Raw genomic sequence first — 17,846 nt, 5'->3', positions numbered from 1 at the left:
TGACTGAAGATTGAAAACAATTATTTTATGTTGTAGTAATATTTAAAGGTTATTGCCAAAAACAAAGACAACAACAAAAAAAAAAATATCTAGAAATAAGATTAAGAAAGTGAATAAGGCTTTTAAGTTAGCTGTTAATTAATAAGTTTATAAATAAAAAAAAATTCAACAATTTTAATAAAAAATTATTACATTTTTAATTCCTATAGGAGGATTATTTTAGATGCAAATGAAAAACACTTTTAATTGAATTTTCATTTCCTATTACTCAAAAAAATTTACAGTACATTTCAGCTTACATTAAATAAAGCTTTGCATATTTAAAAGGTTCTTGAACATCCATGAAAATTAGTTCTCCATTCCAATTTCAATGCAGAATTGATTACTTCAGCTGAATCTAAAATATTAAAAGGAACTTTCCTAAAAGTTAAAAGCTTAAGAGAAAGCTAGAAAATATCTAGACAATCACTTAAACCTAACCATTGGGAATGTTATTCCTTTATTAGAAGACAAAATAAATAAAATGGGATTTTTAATAATACAAGCAACAATATGAATAGTTAACAATTTTTTAAACCCTTCAAAGCACACATTTCAATATCTAGAATTCACATCATAATCTTAATTTATATTACAGATTTAAATTTCATATACTTACTAGGAAGTCAGGTTCTCCATTCTTACCCCAATGGAACATTGATAATTCGCATTTGATTGTTACTGAAACTGAAATAAACAAGGAATTTTCCTAAAAGTTAAGAGCTTAAATGAAAGCCAGAAAATGTCTAGACAATCACCTAAACCCAACCATTGGGAATTTTATTAATTTAAAGTTAAAGTTAATGGTGTACAGTTCAATTCCCATTTTTTAAAAATTACTTAAAGAAATGTAGTGAGCATACAATGCTGAAAATGTGTATTCAAAACAAAACTAGCATTTTAAAAATTTAAGCCTGCAGTTATTTGTACAAACATTAATGCTCTAAAAGCAACTATATCAAAATTTTCAGTCAATGATAAATTGTTTAATTTTTGATACACTTAGTAACTAATATAAACACCACAATTAAAATCATCTATTTGTTTTACATGAGGTGGAAATACAATCTGCCAGTGGCTATTTGAATTAAGCGAATTATTTAATACTGTACACCAACGGTTTATTAATGTTGAAGTATCCTTATCTGGCTTATAACAAAGTGGGTCAAAATATTCAAATATTTTATTTTTCAAATCAGCTATAATTAAAGTCCAATGGGAATTTAAATTTACAGGAATTATAAGAAAATCAAAATTTGCTATTTCTTGAATCCAAGGAAATTGAAGAATGTTTTTTTGATTAAAAATCAAAAGAGAGTGTAAAGATTCTACAGCTTTGAAATTTGTGAATCTTCTAGTTAATACAAAATTAAATGCATCAATGACTGAATCATATAGCCAACCTTTTTTGAAATTTGACGATATTGATTTAAGATATTTTTCTTCTTTGATAGTAACAAATGGATCTAAAGATTTTAACATATCAAATGAAAGATCAATATTATTAATAGTTAATATTGTAGCAGTAGGATTTGTGACATTAAACTTATTAAATCTATGAAACACATCAATATTAACACATTCAGAATTTTTAACATTAAAGGATTTTAAATCTGCCTCTTGCTCAGAAAGATTATTAGGTTCATCAAGAAGTGCTTCCTTTAATTTTTGCTTCTTATTGCAATTTTCACGGGCCGAACAGTTCCTTTTTTTTTTTTTTCTATGAGAAGTTTTAAAAAACTTAATCTGTGGATTAATTTTTTGATTAGGTGCAACATATAATTTAGGTGTAACAGAAGCCAGATTATTTTTAAGATTCAAAACCCCACGCATACCAGCTACTAAATTATTCAAACAACTAACTACATTATTTAACATGATTTTTTTAATCTGTGGAATTTCTATTAATTCTAATATTTCCGAACATAACTTTTTGCACTCTGCCTCCTTCGATCTGCACTTCTCATTAGTAGATAACATGTTGGGATTTAATTTTTCACTCAAAATATCAGAATTAATTGTAATACTATTTTCTTCATCAAATTTATAAAAATCATCAGTTGTGTACATATTAGGTTTGGCAGACATTAAATGAATTTTATGTATGTGCTTGCACAAATTGCTGCAGTCTTCACAAGAGCAATGATACAAATGACTGCACAATGCCACACAATTAATATTTGTACATTTAAAGCTGCAATGATCCAATAAAATACAAGCATCTGCAATTTTTCTTACTACATATATCTTTCCTTTTACAGATTGAGATTTAACCTCCCAATGATTGTCATATTCAATGACATCTGTATTCTGAATCTTTACAGCCCTGTCATGTTTCTCTTTAACAGTTTTAGTGAACTTGGAATGAGTAGGAATATTATTAATAACAATACAAGAATATTTTAAAAATCGATCCCTTTCCATTTCCAAAAGAGTCGAAACAAGATCATCTATTCGCCTATTATACTTACGCTCAAGATATATTGTTTTTAACCGATTGTGAAAAGATTCGTAATAATTGTTAGTATTAGTATTGCCATGTGGAAATTGTCTAAAACAGGTTGCCCATAATTCTTTTCTCCCAGAATAATTTCTAACAAAATAATCAATAAAATTTTAACATTCATTTGAATTGCTGTCGATAAACATTAAAAGTTTATTTTCAAAATTTATTTCAGACACTTCTTTCATTATTTTTAATAACTCGTCTAACATTTTTTGACGGAGAAACTTATCACATATTTTTGAAGATAACTGCCTTTTCCAAGCGCGAAAAACGTGCCATTGGCATAGTAGATGCTTTATATTTGGACCAAATACAGAATTAAATGCTTTAAAGGAATAACCATCATCATCAGTCATTACCGTATTTACATTCAGGTCAGGAATTCGACAATGTAAACTTGAAAATAAAGCAATTAAGGTATGGTAATCTAAATCATTAGTGATAAAATGTGCAACTGGATAACCGTGACCATACTCATCCTAAACATGCAGAGAAAGATAAAAGTCATAAAAATTTATGCCATGAGTTGCATCAATACAAAGAATTTTATCTGAATGCTTAACTAACATATCTTTTTGTGCTTTAGTCTGTAAACCTAATGCAAAAGAACTTTCATAGTTTTGCAAATTATCTAAATGTGCAGGGCCCCAAATTGTTTTCGACTTCTGCAATTTAAAAATTAAAATAGGATTGTATGGCTTTCCTTAATTCCTCTACTATACAAGAAACAGACATAGCATCATTGGCTGGCTGAATTGAATTGCGTAAGCGCCTTAAATAATTCTGTATAGTTTTACGAGATATGAAGGCTTCCTTTGTAGGAAAAAAATTTCTATTATCTCGACATCCTACATCGCCACGTAATAAACTTGCAATTTTTGAAATGGGAAAGGAAAGTAATAAGTAAGATTTAATTAAATCACGTGATCTTTCTTTAAGGGGGTGATATTTAGTGTTCTCGTAACTGACTTGATGGTTATGAATAGAATAATATGTAACCAATATCAAATTCTTTTGTTCACATACACAGATCTTAACAGGACAACTTATATTGAAAGGAATTACCCCCTTTTTATTTTTACGTTTACCATTTCGCTCTGCCCTTGAATTAATCCTTGATTGATATGACAGATGAAAAAATTGACAAGAATAATAATAGAATGTTTTCTCACCGCATATTTTTTTCCCAGTTGATTTTTTAAAATAAGTATGAGTACCAATAGTTTCAGATTCTAACCAAATTTTAAAACTTGAAATAGAATTAAAAGAATAAGTTTTGATGTTTTTAATGTCATGCACAACATTAAGATGCTTATTTAAATTCCATATACTAACATAAGCTTTATCACATTCTGTACAAAAATACAATTCATGCTTCTTGTCACCAGTACATCTTTTTGTGTGTTCATTAAAATATTCATTACCACTGAATCTACCACACTCTAGACACAACTGGGAGAATTTTCACATTTATCAGTTAAATGCTGATTATCTAAAGTTGTTTTGACTGGCACTAAACATAATTTGGGCTTTTTTACAATTTCTGCTTGAGAGCTAACACTAGCCTCCAATAAATTATTACAATTGCTTTTTGGTAAAACATCACAAATCTTTGGTTTACAGCATTTTAAATGATTTGCAAAAGAGGATCTCAAGGAATAAAATTTTAAGCATACCTCACATTTTTTAGGATAAGTACTCTTAACACGTTCTACACATTTATATTTTCTTAAATGTTTTGAAAATAATGACTTGGACATGTAAGTTTTCCCACAATAATAACAAGTCTTTGAATGAGAAATTTTGAGCACCTCCTCCAGTGATATTTATTTTTTTTAAATTTAGAGCCAAAACTATATCTGTCCTATTTTCTTCTTTACAATCATCTAGTAACACTGCAAATTTATTTGTTGTAGGAATACTGCAAATAACATTTTCATAGATATTTTTGTCACATTTTGAAAAAATATTTTTACTTATCTTAGTAATTCTTGCCTTTCCAAGTTTGTTAGAAGCACATGCTGGCCGACACTGGGCTGGGGAAATGCGAGGAGCTCCTGGTTCAGAGTGGACTGGAGATGTGCGAGCAGGTTCTGGTTCAGAGTGGACTGGAGATGTGCGAGCAGGTTCTGGTTCAGAGTGGACTGGGGATGTGCGAGCAGGTTCTGGTTCAGAGTGGACTGGGGATGTGCGAGCAGGTTCTGGTTCAGAGTGGGTTGGCAGAGTGCATGCAACAACTGACTGACTGCATGTTGGAAAAGAGGAAACAGCAGCAGGTAGAAATGGTGGAACAACAGGTACATAAAATGGAGGATAGGACACGGCAACAGAATGGAATGGCAAGAACTGAACCATAGGCATATAAGAAACAATAGGTACAAGAAATTGAACATGACCAGTAGGAGGCACAGGCGGAGAGAGTAGGAGGCACAGGCGGAGAGAGCGAGGCACAGGCGGAGAGGGTGGAAGAGAGCAAGAAGCGGTTGAGACTGCACAAGCTGAAACAGATGGCCATGCCAAAGGCCAAGAAGCAGGATGTTTAGACCAAGATGATAAAAATGAAGATTGCCTTGAGGAAGACAATGCAGGAAACTCAGTAGAATCCAAAATGAATTTAGGAGCAATTGATTGGCATTTTTGATCCTGTAAAAATTATATAAGAAAAATGAATAACAGATCTTTTAAAACAACTCTGGACATTAAAAATATCAATATAAATTATAAATAATCAGATAACAGATGCATTTATATATATATATATATATATATATATATATATATATATATATATATACACATACACATACCTTTTGAGAAGCTGATGGAAAAGAAACATATGAAGGAACTGGGTCAACAAAAGTTGGTACCTTGCTACAAGGCACAGCAGAACCAGAATGCTGTGGCCCTGATGATAAAAATGAAGGCTGATCACAGGAAGGCAATGGAGGAAACTCCAAAGAATCCAAAATATATCCCGAGGTGATCAACTGGCAATTTTTCCTCTACAAAAGTTAAACAAAAGTCAAAATAAATACAAATATTTTTCCAACTTTCATAAGTACTTAAAAAATATATATTATTATAAATTGCATATAAACAATAATATTCATACATACCTTTCGAGATGCATTATCTGAAGAAATGCATTTCTTTAAAAACCTACAGAAATAATTGGCCAAGCAAAGATCACCACTTTTATTAGGATGTAAACCATCTTTTCCCAGGAAACCAGACCAGGATGGCTTGTTAGAACTGCAAAAGATAAAAGCATCTTCATTATGGCACAACTTTTCTAATGCTTTATTTACAGCTTCAATCTTATGGTTTAAGATTTTTATACATTCAACAGTTTTCCAGTAATCGTTTTCAAAGTAATTAAAATCTCTAGGAATGATACTGGAGAAAATAATTCTTGCCTTTGGATTGACTCGTAAAATCTCATTAGCCAGTGACCTATACTTTTGAAGTATTATTTCTACACTATCAACTGATATGTTATTGGTGCCCACATGCACTAAAATCCAATCATAGTGTTTCTTTATTTTAGAAATTCTACTGGTTAACCTCTCAATGGTTGTTCCTCGGTAAATAACATCCAAATCCTCAGATAAATGCGCTTCCAAGCGTTTAATCATCGAATCTCCAATCAAAGAATATTCATTGTGACACAGTTATATATTCTAAACTGATTTCCTTATAACAAATGACTAATAGCAATAAATATCTGAATAATATGCACACAGATAAGCTAATCCAAGATCAAATAGAGCAAAGTCAATACAATACTGAGATATTTCCAAATTCTACTAGCTACCACATGAATGATACACTTTCTACTGTAAGACAATAAATAACTAGTCACTAAAAAACATTTCTATACAATGTACTCAAAAAAATTTATGAATGACAATAAATAAAATGACAAAAGCACTAGTAAAATTCCTCTCACTATTTAACCCTAATTAACACTATAATTAAACAGAAAAATATGACAAACAATCAATGAGAAATAAATATTTAAGGCTATGCAATTAAATTTAGCTACACTTATTACATGAAAAAACAAAATATCAAATAACACTAATCAAACTCCTCGTTTACTATTAACCCTAATTAGTACTATCTTAAAAACAATAGTTTTAAATAAACGAAAAAAATTATAACAAATTTTCTTAAAGAGATTAAATAAGAAAATAAATAAAAATAAGGCCTGTAAGAGTTTTCTTCAAAGTGAATCACTCGCTGACAATCGTTAATCCTTCTTTCCTCTTGAAACAAAGAACGAATACTAATGAATCGGCACACTCAGTGACAGAATGATTAACACGTTATGATAACGATAACAAACTGCGATTTCGTTTTATAACCTCGGTAGGACAACTCCGTCACTTTTGGCAGCGTGCCAATAGACTTGCTACCGGGAGTAAAAACCTGAAGAATCAACAATTGATGTTTAACTACAGTTAGGGAATACGGCTGAAAGCTTTACAAATTTTCATATACAGTGGTTCAAAAAATTGAGAGTACACTTTACTTTTACGTGATAAATCCAACTTTTAATATAAATAACACATTACCGGGAAGTGCAAACATGTTTTTATTTTTACACATAACAAATGGTTTAATTTAGAGTAAAAATATAGAAAAATCAACAAAAAACTTCTAAATTGAAAAGTTTCAGAAGCATTTTAAATAAACACACGCAGAAATTTACCTCAAAAAATTGAGAATACACTAATGAAATTTTTGTAATATCACGCATAGAAAGAACGTGTCAGTATTTAGTTGCATGTCTTTTGGCTCTAATAAGGGCCCCTAAATGTCATGGTACCGATTCGAGCAACTTTTGGTGGTATCTAAAGATATTTTACCCCATTCTTCTTGCAACATTTGTTTTAAATGGGTTTTGTTTCTAATTTTGTGTTTTTGAACCACTTTTTAATATGGCCCATGAATATTCAGTGGCATTGATGTGCTAAAAATTTGAGTTTAGATGGAAATTTCATTTTTTAGTTGGACAACACCCTAAAACAGAATGCACGTGACGTCAAAATATGGTGTCTTTTTCATTGTAAACAGCAGTTACACATACCACCACATTACCCCGACATCAATACCATTGAATATCTGTGGGCCACACTCGATCCAGTGGTCACAAAATTAGAAACAAAACTCATTTAAAACAAGTGGAGCAAAAAGAATGGGGTAAAATATCTACAGATACCACCAAAAATTCGTCGAATCGGTACCACAACGTTTAGAGGCCATTATAAAAGCCAAGATGCATGCAAGTAAATACTAATACGTTCTTTCTATGCGAGATATTACAAGAATTTTATTGGTGTATTCTCAATTTTTTGAGGCAAAATTCTACATATGTTTATTTAAAATGCTTCTGAAACTTTTCAATTTAGAAGTTTTTCGTTGATTTTTCTATATTTTTACTCTAAATTAAACCATTTGTTATGTGTAAAAATAAAAAAACATGTTTGCATTTCCCATTAATGTGTTATTTATATAGCACGTCGGATTTATCAAGTAAAAGTAAGGTGTCCTCTCAATTTTTTGAGCCGTTGTATATGGTTTTAAATTTTTAATCGCATGTATGGCGCAGCTTATCTAGATATGGCTCTTGTGTCAATAAAATTCAATTCGAACTTTTCATCATATACATATCTAGAGTGAAATCCAATAGATGATGCGTATGACTTAAATGTGTGGATCTCTAATTGTAAAAAATGTAGGAGTTTCTGCCATTTTAACAAATTTTTAATTGGAATGAGTCTTTAAAATGCTAATACAAAAATAAGCAATTAGCTGAGAAAAGTGAATTATAAGGAAAAATTTCCTATATGCCAACTAATTTTTTAAAATTTTAGAAATGAATGAAAAAATTATCAAGCCGAGTGAAAGAGGGGTGGAGAATTTAATCAAAATGGAAGCAGGCAGTCATCATTTCTTTCATCATTCACATTCAAAGGACTGCAGACATACTTGTATATTGAATAATTTAATTAACTTGTATAAAAGCAGACTCTTGTGCAAATAACCTAGATGAAAAAATTAAAAAAAGCCTTAAAATAATAAAATTAAATAAATAAAAAACAGAATTTTTTAAAGCTTCAGAATAATTTAAAATATTCAATATATTTAAAGATTTAACTAAAAGTGTCGCAAGCAAGCGATCGAATTCATCCTCCTAAGAAATATTTATTAGTCGGATCCGGAACTTGGCGTTCACTTTGCAGCTTCTGAACTGCAATTTCGACACGGGACAAACGACAAATCACAGTCGCTCCATGTACAGGTATAATGGCGGACAATGGCGTTGCACGAGGAGTTAAGTTAGTTTTTCTGTGGATCTCCGTGAATAATACTTCAAAATTTTGATGAATATTCTTCTTCTTTGATAATATGAAATACGTGATAATCAATTCCAAGTAAGATATATATTTTTTAGTCAATTCAAATTATTATATATGTTTTGTTATCTCTCTCTCCTATTTCTTTTCTTCTCATTCTATTTTAATCATTCCAAATTTCTCTTCTTTCAAAACATTTTTAGAGTTTTTGATATTTTTTTCAATATATTCAGTTTGATAAATACAGTATCTTAGCCATTTTTGAAATTGATAGAATATTTTTTGGAGTGATAATGCTTTCTAATTATTCATCTTTACTTTTCTTGTTCCTTATTAATTAATATTAAATGATACTCGTCAGCTTAGCATGTAAACAATTTTTAGATTGTATTGATATATTTTACACAATTGAAATATATTAGTATCTCTATAATGATTAAAATTTTTAGAAGTGACTTTAAGATTCAAAACCTAAAAATAAATTATGTAATTTTTAAAATGCACATATATTTTGTTTGTATTATTCTGAAGTGAATTTGGCTCTATGAAAGTTGATGTTTTAAATCGCTTCTTGAAGGACTCTTAAAATTTCTAGGAAATTTAAAAAAAAAAAAAAAAAAAACTAAACTATGATGTGTTATATAACTTGTACAGATATTTGTCTTCGACGTATATCAACCATTATAATTGAAAAATTTATAAATGGAAGTTTGGAAAGTGTGATCCAAATAGAATGTGTAATTAAAATTTCATTGCAACTTGTTAAAAAATGACATGAAATTTAAACTGAAATACTATTGTAAGAAATTCAGTCTTCCTATGCAAAAATCATTCATATAGTTTAGCATGTAAATATATATATTGTGTGGTTTTGCATGTAAATAAATTTGCCAGCAATCTGCAAACTCTTATTTATTTATTTTTATAAATTCATATATATAATTTTTCTATCACAAAATTTCAACTTAATGTTATCAGTTGGATTTTTAAAAAAATGCAGCAAAATGAACATCTGATTTTTTTAAATTCAGTTATGGATCATTATTGGGGATAAATATCTTCTTCATAACATTTATAATAAAATATGATAGCTATCAAATATATCTATCCTGAATTACTTTTTTATTGAAAGAAGCTTCTTTATTCTAAATGGCTTGAATTTTTAAGTCAGAAAGTATGAAGAAATTTTTTCAACTCGCAAAACTTTCATTGAAAGTTTTCTTTTTTTATTTGTATTATATCTACTTGCTAGTAGACAATAATACTTAATCAGATAAGAAATATTTATATTAGCAATGAGACATTTTTATGATATTTTAAAATGCTTTGAGGTTTTTTTAAAGGAATTTTTCAAATAAATTTTGTCTACAATCCTCTTTTTGTTTCATATTTTTACTGTCAAGCATATATTCTAAAACTTGTATGCAAATCTTTAATGACTTGTAGGAGATACACATGTATTAGTGTTAAGGTGTTTTGATAGAAGGATTCATATAAATATAATATTTTGGATTTGAGGATTATTTGTAATTCTTATCCTATTAATTTAGAACTTGTAAAAATTTCATTCACACTAGTGATACCTCAAGTCTTCACTTGTTAAAAATAATAATAATAGTTGAAGAAATGATGACACTGAACTGCATTTATTTATTGCCAGATGAAGAGTGTGTTTTCTAGAATGCATACAGATTGAATAGTAAAATAATGAAAGTAAATTCTTCAGAAGTTATTTGTTTTGCTTAATTATATCAAATTGATATTTTTTTATGTGAAATAATTGCTTGCAAGTAAAAAAAAGGGCAAGTTTTTATATTTTGTCCAGTTAAAAGAAATCTGTACCATTTTGCATAAAATTGGGATAAACCTAGGTTATTTTGCTCAAAATTCTAATTAATGACAATGGATCATATTTGTCCTATTTTGCCAAAATTAGGGCAAATATGGACCATATTATTCAAAATTGGGTTTTATATGGGCTACTTTGCTCAAAACTGGGATGTATCTGGGCCATGTTGCCCAAAATTGGGATGTATCTGGGCCATGTTGCCCAAAATTGGGATGTATCTGGGCCATGTTGCCCAAAACTGGGATGTATCTGGGCCATGTTGCTCTGAACTGGGATAAAACTGGGACAAATCTAGGCTATTTTACTCAAAACTAAGATAAATCTGTCATTTACAAAAAAAAAAAAAAAAAAAACCTTAACAGATCTGGGCTATTTTATTAAAAACTAAGACAAATCTAGACCATTTTGTTCAAGTTTGAATAAAATTCAAGAAAAGACAAAATTCATGTTTTCTGGTCACATTAACTGAAATATGCCTGACTAAGGTTCTTCACATTTCAAAAGAAATCAAAGAATTCTTTTAAGAAAACATGTAAAAAGTAAGATTTGTGTGATAACTTTTTAACCTTTTATTATTATAAATTTAGATTATTCAAGCAACCCAATCCACTTTAAAATCTAATTAACATGTTTTTTTAAGATAAAGATTTGCGTCTTAGAAATAATTTTAAGAAAAATAAGATTAGGATTAATTGTTTCTAATATAATGTCTTAAGTTTGTTGCTTTACATGTAATTATTAGAGATATATACATGCATTGTTTTAACTTTTGAAAAAAACTATGCAGTTTGAGATTCCCCTTTGAAAATAATTAATTTTGAAACTCCCCATTTGGTATGCGAGGCATATCCTTTTTATATGCTAAATTAATTAAAATTTCCAAACTACTATAACAAAAACATTATTCCTCTTAAAAGTCACATTAATTGTAAATTCTATACTGAAATAACATAGTTATATAAGCTGGGGATTTATTTAAAAAAAAAAAAATTGAGCCTAGAATTTCAAATTATCCTGAATTTATTTCTTTTTGTTAGTCTGTCTGATACTGCAGTCTGCATATATTGCTTATATATTTTAGGGATCCACCTATGATCATTCTAGAGAAGGAACAAAAAGATATAAATATAGTATCAGCAGGAATTCAACGAAAAAAAGTTTTAAATAAAATGTAGTAGAGAGTTTAATTTATTGATTCATCATTTAAAAATGTGACACAGGCAAACATTCTTTCTTAGTCAGATTAAGAAATTCAAAGCAAACTGAATAAAAACTTTAAACGGCTTGATAAGAAAAAGGATTTATCACACATATAATGTTTAAGAAGTAAGTATATATTAAGATTTTAAGAGCTTTTTAGTTAAAAAATTTTTTATATGCCTTTATTTTTATTTGGTTTTTGTCAGTCCCTTGAAAGACATATAAAAAATGCTTCATTGTATTTATCAGAATTTGGCTGTTGGGATAAATTTTCTTTGATATAAATTTTGTTGTGAATTGCTTTATAGCATTCATTATACCATTTAAAGAAGATATAATAATCACTTAGCAGAGTATTGTACAACTATTTTCTGTAATGTCCAAATTACGACTGGACCGTAGTTATTTAGCATACTGACAGTAAGCAAATAAAAATCAAAATAAATAAATGAATTGTCATAATTTTAATTGACTAAATACTGGACATCAAAAGTTTTTAAGATGAAAAATGAAATCTTTAAAATTTCATTTTAATCAGTGCTAGTATTACTATTTTGAGCTTTAAAATTTTAAATAGGATCAGTACTAAAATTTATATATAATTATATAAAGAGGTAGACTATAATAACTTAAGAGTAAAATGCATATGTCTAAAAAATATTAAAAGTACTTACAACTTATTAGTTAATCAGGATGTTCGGTGGTTGGATTTCTCATTTTCCTATATTGCATTCAATAGAAATTGATAAATGTGTATTTCCTCATGGCGAATTGAAACACCTTTTGAGAATAGGTGTTTTACATTCAGTATTTCATATTGGGGACTAGATCACTGGCATAACTAGGGTAGGGAGGGCACATGCACTGGGCACAGTTTTAGGGAGGGCAAAGAATGAAAAATCGGTTCTTTGCACATCCACTCAATATTCACAATTCTTTCATAAATGTTAGAAAATATCAACCATCAAAGTGTGGCATCTTGATTAGTTTACAGCTCTTTAACTCTTACTGGCAATACTAGTATATAAAAACAATCTTATTTAGAGGTCTATATAATTTTCATAAGTTATTAGGTATGGGAAACAAGATGACCACAATTGAAATGCCAGACTGTAATCCCTTTGTAGAAATATGTCAGAAGATCATTACATCATGGAGCCTCGGCTAGGAGCTCTAGTTTCTCTCATCATAATCGGCAATCTGCAAATAGTGATAAATTTGAGACAAACATAAATTATTGTTCTAAAAAGAGAAAATAGCTGGATTAAAGAAAATTGTAAGTAATGCGAAATGAATCTTGATACAGATAAATAGTGTATTCACTTCTTTCTTTTATTACTTTCTCATCTTTTGTTCTAATACATTTAGGAGATACTTAAAATATATTGGTCACGAAATCTGTAAAGGATTTTCATTTATTAATTGATTATTAACAACCCAATTCATGCGTGCATTTTCAGTAAGTGATCTTTAATAATTCATACATAAAATATTTAATAATTATGAAGAATAATATTTTATAAATATATATTTTTACAAATTTAATTTAGCCTTTTTCTTATGGGGTGATAGGATTGATCCACTAATAAGCAGTAAGGATTTTATTAGATGCACTATGCAAACTACTAAAACTATCCACTACGCAAAATTAATCTACGTATCCTCTGATCAGTTAAATGAGTGTTTTATACCTTTGTCTTACTCAATCAATCATTTTTTTTATATGTAACCAGATTATTAATGTGAGGTAATGAGGAAAGGAAATCCATGAGCATCAGAGAAAAACTGCAGATCTTTTCAACTAATCACTTGAAAAGGAGAAAACATTATTGTATCTTTGGGAAAATTTGTGTAATATGAGGTTTTACAGTTTTCTTTTTCCTCATTAGCTAAAGGTTAATGGCTGGTCTATTTCATATTTATTAAGGTTTCTTATTCAGAAAATACTTTAAAATAAAGATATATATATTTGAAAAATAAATATTTGATAATAAATATAATTAATACATCTAAGTACTTTTAATTATGAGATTAAAATGTATTAATTATTTTAACTATAACAGATTAGCTCATTATTTAGTTTGTCAATTTTTGTTATCTACAAGAAAAGTGTTTGGTGTTTGCAACTATGGAGAATATTGTAATTTTTCATGTGTTTAAAAGTAGCTTTGTCTATGCTGAAAAAAAAAAAAAAAAACTGTTTTTCCTTTCCAACCCACGATTTCCTAACTCTACACCACAAAGTGTCTATACTTTCTCTTTGCTTTTCATATAATTTATTTATAAAAGTAGCAAGATATAATTGTATTATTCAAACACTCCTTTTTTCATAGTTAAACAAATTATATTCAAAAACAAAAGCACTACAAATAATTTAAACCAAACTAATTCACTGAAATTTTCTAGATCAATCCAATATCCAAATTTTCTAGATCAATCCAATATCCAGGCCATCATTGTTTGTTTATTTGCTAAAAAATTGCATGCAATTGATATTAAATTTCATTTATAGAGCTTAAATTCTTTTAATTATGAGAATGATTGAAAGAACTATTAATATGTGTGTGAAATGATTATCAAAATGTTACTCAAGACTCCTGTCAGTAAGAAAAGCTTATAAAAAATCTGTTATCAGGCATTTTTTTTTTTTTTTTTTTTTGCCTGTGTATAAAATTAAATTGCATATGGTACAAAAAAAATATAATACTTTAGCCCTTTAATACTTTTTATCATTAATTTATTATCAATTAAGGGGTTGACAGCAATTAAACCGAATGATGAAAGCAAGGGATTCTATTAAGGAATTCTTTTTCTATCTCTAAATAAAATGGAAAGATAATTCCATTCATTCAGTAATGCAATTAGTTTTTAGAAAAACACAATAGATTCTAATTTCTTGTTTGTTTTTTGCTTACTTTTAATCCAGTGAAATAAACTGAAACTAAAAAATATCTGCCTTCCTACCAAAAGCTGAAAGGAGTCGGCAAGATATTTGATATTACGAAAAATGCATGTGTAAAAAAGAAATGTGTAATAAACAAAAGTAGGACTCTTAATTCCGGTTTTTAAAATCTAATTTTTCCTTTTAAATCCTTATGCATTAAAATAATAATTAAATAAACTGCAAAAAGTTCTAAATTTCACAGATTATTACTTTACTTATGTTTTGATTTGAACAATTGCATTCACATATAAATACTTCATCATTAATTTATTGTAAATCATTTTTATTTTCATATTAACAGGTACTTACTTACTTAAACTTTCTCAATTTTTAACCTAATAAATCTTTTACTTCGCTCTAAACAAGTTGTGGATAGTTTTTAACAGCTGTGAATTATTGTTTTAGGACGTTATATTGTTGCCACTCGCTCAAAAGGATGCAAGATGTCAAAGCAAATTAATATATAAATCGAAATTTAAGTTTATCCTCCATTTGCCTTGTTGTTTCTTTATACAGTCTAGCTCTAATTACATAAAGAAAACGGTCTTGTTTGAAAAGAAATATTAAAAAAAAAAATATATTGTACAAAAAATGAATAATTGTCCTTATATACTTTGATAAGGGATCTCAGTATTTTTTCCTTCCCTATCGGTGGTGTAGGAGAAAATGTACCATGCAGTTTTTACTATGAAAACAGTCGAACCTCTACTTGAATTTCCTTTAAAAGAGGGTGGGGAGGATTTTAAATTTATTCAAAAACAATGCTAGAAATTAAAGAAATTTTAATGTACAGAAATACAATTTGTGATTTTTTCCCCATCATTTTCTAATTAAAAACGCTTATTCTCGTTTCATTTTTTCTTGCATAATAAATTTAAAAGAATGAAATTGTCAAAAAATAATTGTAAGAAAACATTTATATGTTTATGCAATTTCCTAAAATGGTTTACAGTATTGTAAAGTTACAAAAGTTCATATGCAAGAAAAAGCGAAACTTAATTTTTACTCACCTTTAAACACATTTTCCATTTCGCTTCGGAATTATTTTCAATAATTACTATGGATGTGATATGAGAGAACACTTTCATTGGGATTATTTATATAAAAATTTTGAAAGCATATTTACATCGAGAAAATGAAATATGAATTAATTATACCATGTGGAGTTGAGTTGCAACTGGTATGACGCTTACATAATTTCCCACCTTGCAATTTTATGGAGTACCTGAAATTGCAACAAAAGTTATAAATTGAGTCTTTTAGGAATTTTAATACGTCGACCAGCTTTAGTGACAACATCAGGAGCTACTACTACTACTCAGTTCCTACTAGTTATATAATCATCATCTTCACTGGAATCTTGATCTGAAACAACTGGAGTTGTAGGAAGTTGTAATCTTTCACCACTTTCGACTTCCGATCGAAAAAATTCTAACAAGTTTCCCAAAATATTTGGCTTGACTTTATTTTCAACTCTGCTATGTGTTCGTTCCCACTCTTCTCATAAGATCTTCTGGAAGAGCCGACTCTACTAATGGATACAGCATTGCTTCGTACTTTTCAGATGTCACTCTTAATGTCTCCAATGCTCTTAACTGGGTTTCTAATTTATCATAAAGAGCACATAAAGTGAAATTTTCTCCATTCTTTGATTGCTTTAAAATAAGATTCAAAAGTTCACGAACATAAATTTGGATCAACAACTGAACTTTAGCAAAACGCGATTTCAATTGTTCAATAGCTTTATTATAATTTGCGCCCGACGGCGGAAAACTTTCTACTAAATCTCTTGCCGATGAACCTACTTCTATCGCTTGTATCATCCGAATCAATATTATCATCGTGAATTTTTTTTTAATTGTCCCCAGAATCCAAGCTAATTCTTTATACGTCAAAACGTTTTAATTCTAACTTGGGAAGGCGAAAATTTCGTTTTGTTTCATTCAATACACCGAAAGTATCGCTATTTTCTTCTTTTGTTGCTAAAATAAAATCAACTTTCGTTTTCATAGCAATCCACTGATCGCGATAATTTTCCGTTAAGTCAAGGTCATTAAAAAAGTCTTCAATATTTTCCATTTCGGACCATATTACTTTTAATTTTTTCATCTAATTCAAATAAGCTTTCAACTTTATCACTTAAAATATTAAATACCGATATCAATTCAATCTTACTTACCGGTTCCGTTTTCGCAGCTTCTTTCAACGATTTCGTAAATAATTACCTGAGTTGTGTTCTCTCCCTTTTTAGATAATTCATAGTCCTGTCACGGACGCCAATTTGTAAAAAATCTTCAATAATTACTACATAAAAATTTTGAAAGCATATTCACATCGAGAAAACGAAATCTGAATTAATTATACCATGTGGAGTTCAGTTGCAGCTGGTATGACGCATACAGGAAGTCTTAAGCTGATCTTCTCGTTTATACATTAAAATTTCCTTTTAAAATGTTTACTCACTATTAACAATTTTAATAACAAGTAATCCTCAAATAAAGCTTAACAATGACAAGTTTTTTACGTGGCATTTAATACAATCAACACTATATTCAAGATGTAAAGAAACATGATATTTAAATATAACCATTTAAAAATTAAGAAAATTATACTATATTAGAAAATATACTTAACATCCCCATAATATGGTTGCTTGTTAATACAAGAAGAATGCAACTGAGAAGTGAAAATTTCAACCATCCAATTCGTATAAACCTTACTCAAATGTAAATAATTTCCTTAACCACAAAACTCATGGCAAAACTCCCATAAATTATCAGCCACTTGATGAGAGAGTCGGGGGAAGAAAACGGATCGGTTTCGCTAATGCGTTTCAAGTGGTAGAGAACCTCATGCTGTAGGTGCTCGGTGGCATGTTTCTGAAACCACTTTCAAAGATTTATGAAGAACTTTTTTTCGCGATTTGATTTATAAAAAGTATGTATG

General features: G+C 28.8%; 1 protein-coding gene across 1 annotated transcript; it reads right to left on the bottom strand.

The window, feature by feature from the left end:
• Positions 1-4,260: 4,260 nt before the first annotated feature.
• On the bottom strand, positions 4,261-6,852 carry LOC129961106 (uncharacterized). Its single transcript, XM_056074936.1, has 3 exons — positions 5,662-6,852; positions 5,353-5,547; positions 4,261-5,188 (listed from the first exon to the last, which is right to left on the bottom strand). The coding sequence occupies exons 1-3, from the start codon at positions 6,178-6,180 to the stop codon at positions 4,265-4,267; spliced, it is 1,638 nt and encodes a 545-aa protein (XP_055930911.1). The 5' UTR covers positions 6,181-6,852; the 3' UTR covers positions 4,261-4,264.
• Between the last annotated feature and the right edge of the window lie 10,994 nt (positions 6,853-17,846).

The sequence above is a fragment of the Argiope bruennichi genome, chromosome X2, assembly GCF_947563725.1.
Source record: "Argiope bruennichi chromosome X2, qqArgBrue1.1, whole genome shotgun sequence".
In the NCBI taxonomy this organism is placed as follows: domain Eukaryota; kingdom Metazoa; phylum Arthropoda; class Arachnida; order Araneae; family Araneidae; genus Argiope; species Argiope bruennichi.
The sequence above is the reverse complement of the archived record's forward strand: the minus strand, read 5'-3'. Positions and strand labels throughout refer to the sequence as shown.

Bases quoted from the DNA above. Each gene is read 5' to 3' on its own strand.
- LOC129961106 (XM_056074936.1), bottom strand. From the start codon at position 6,180: ATGATTAAACGCTTGGAAGCGCATTTATCTGAGGATTTGGATGTTATT. The intron at 5,548-5,661 runs GTATGTATGAAT...TAACTTTTGTAG, and splicing joins CAGATAATGCATCTCGAAAG to AGGAAAAATTGCCAGTTGAT. The intron at 5,189-5,352 runs GTATGTGTATGT...TAATTTTTACAG, and splicing joins TTCCATCAGCTTCTCAAAAG to GATCAAAAATGCCAATCAAT.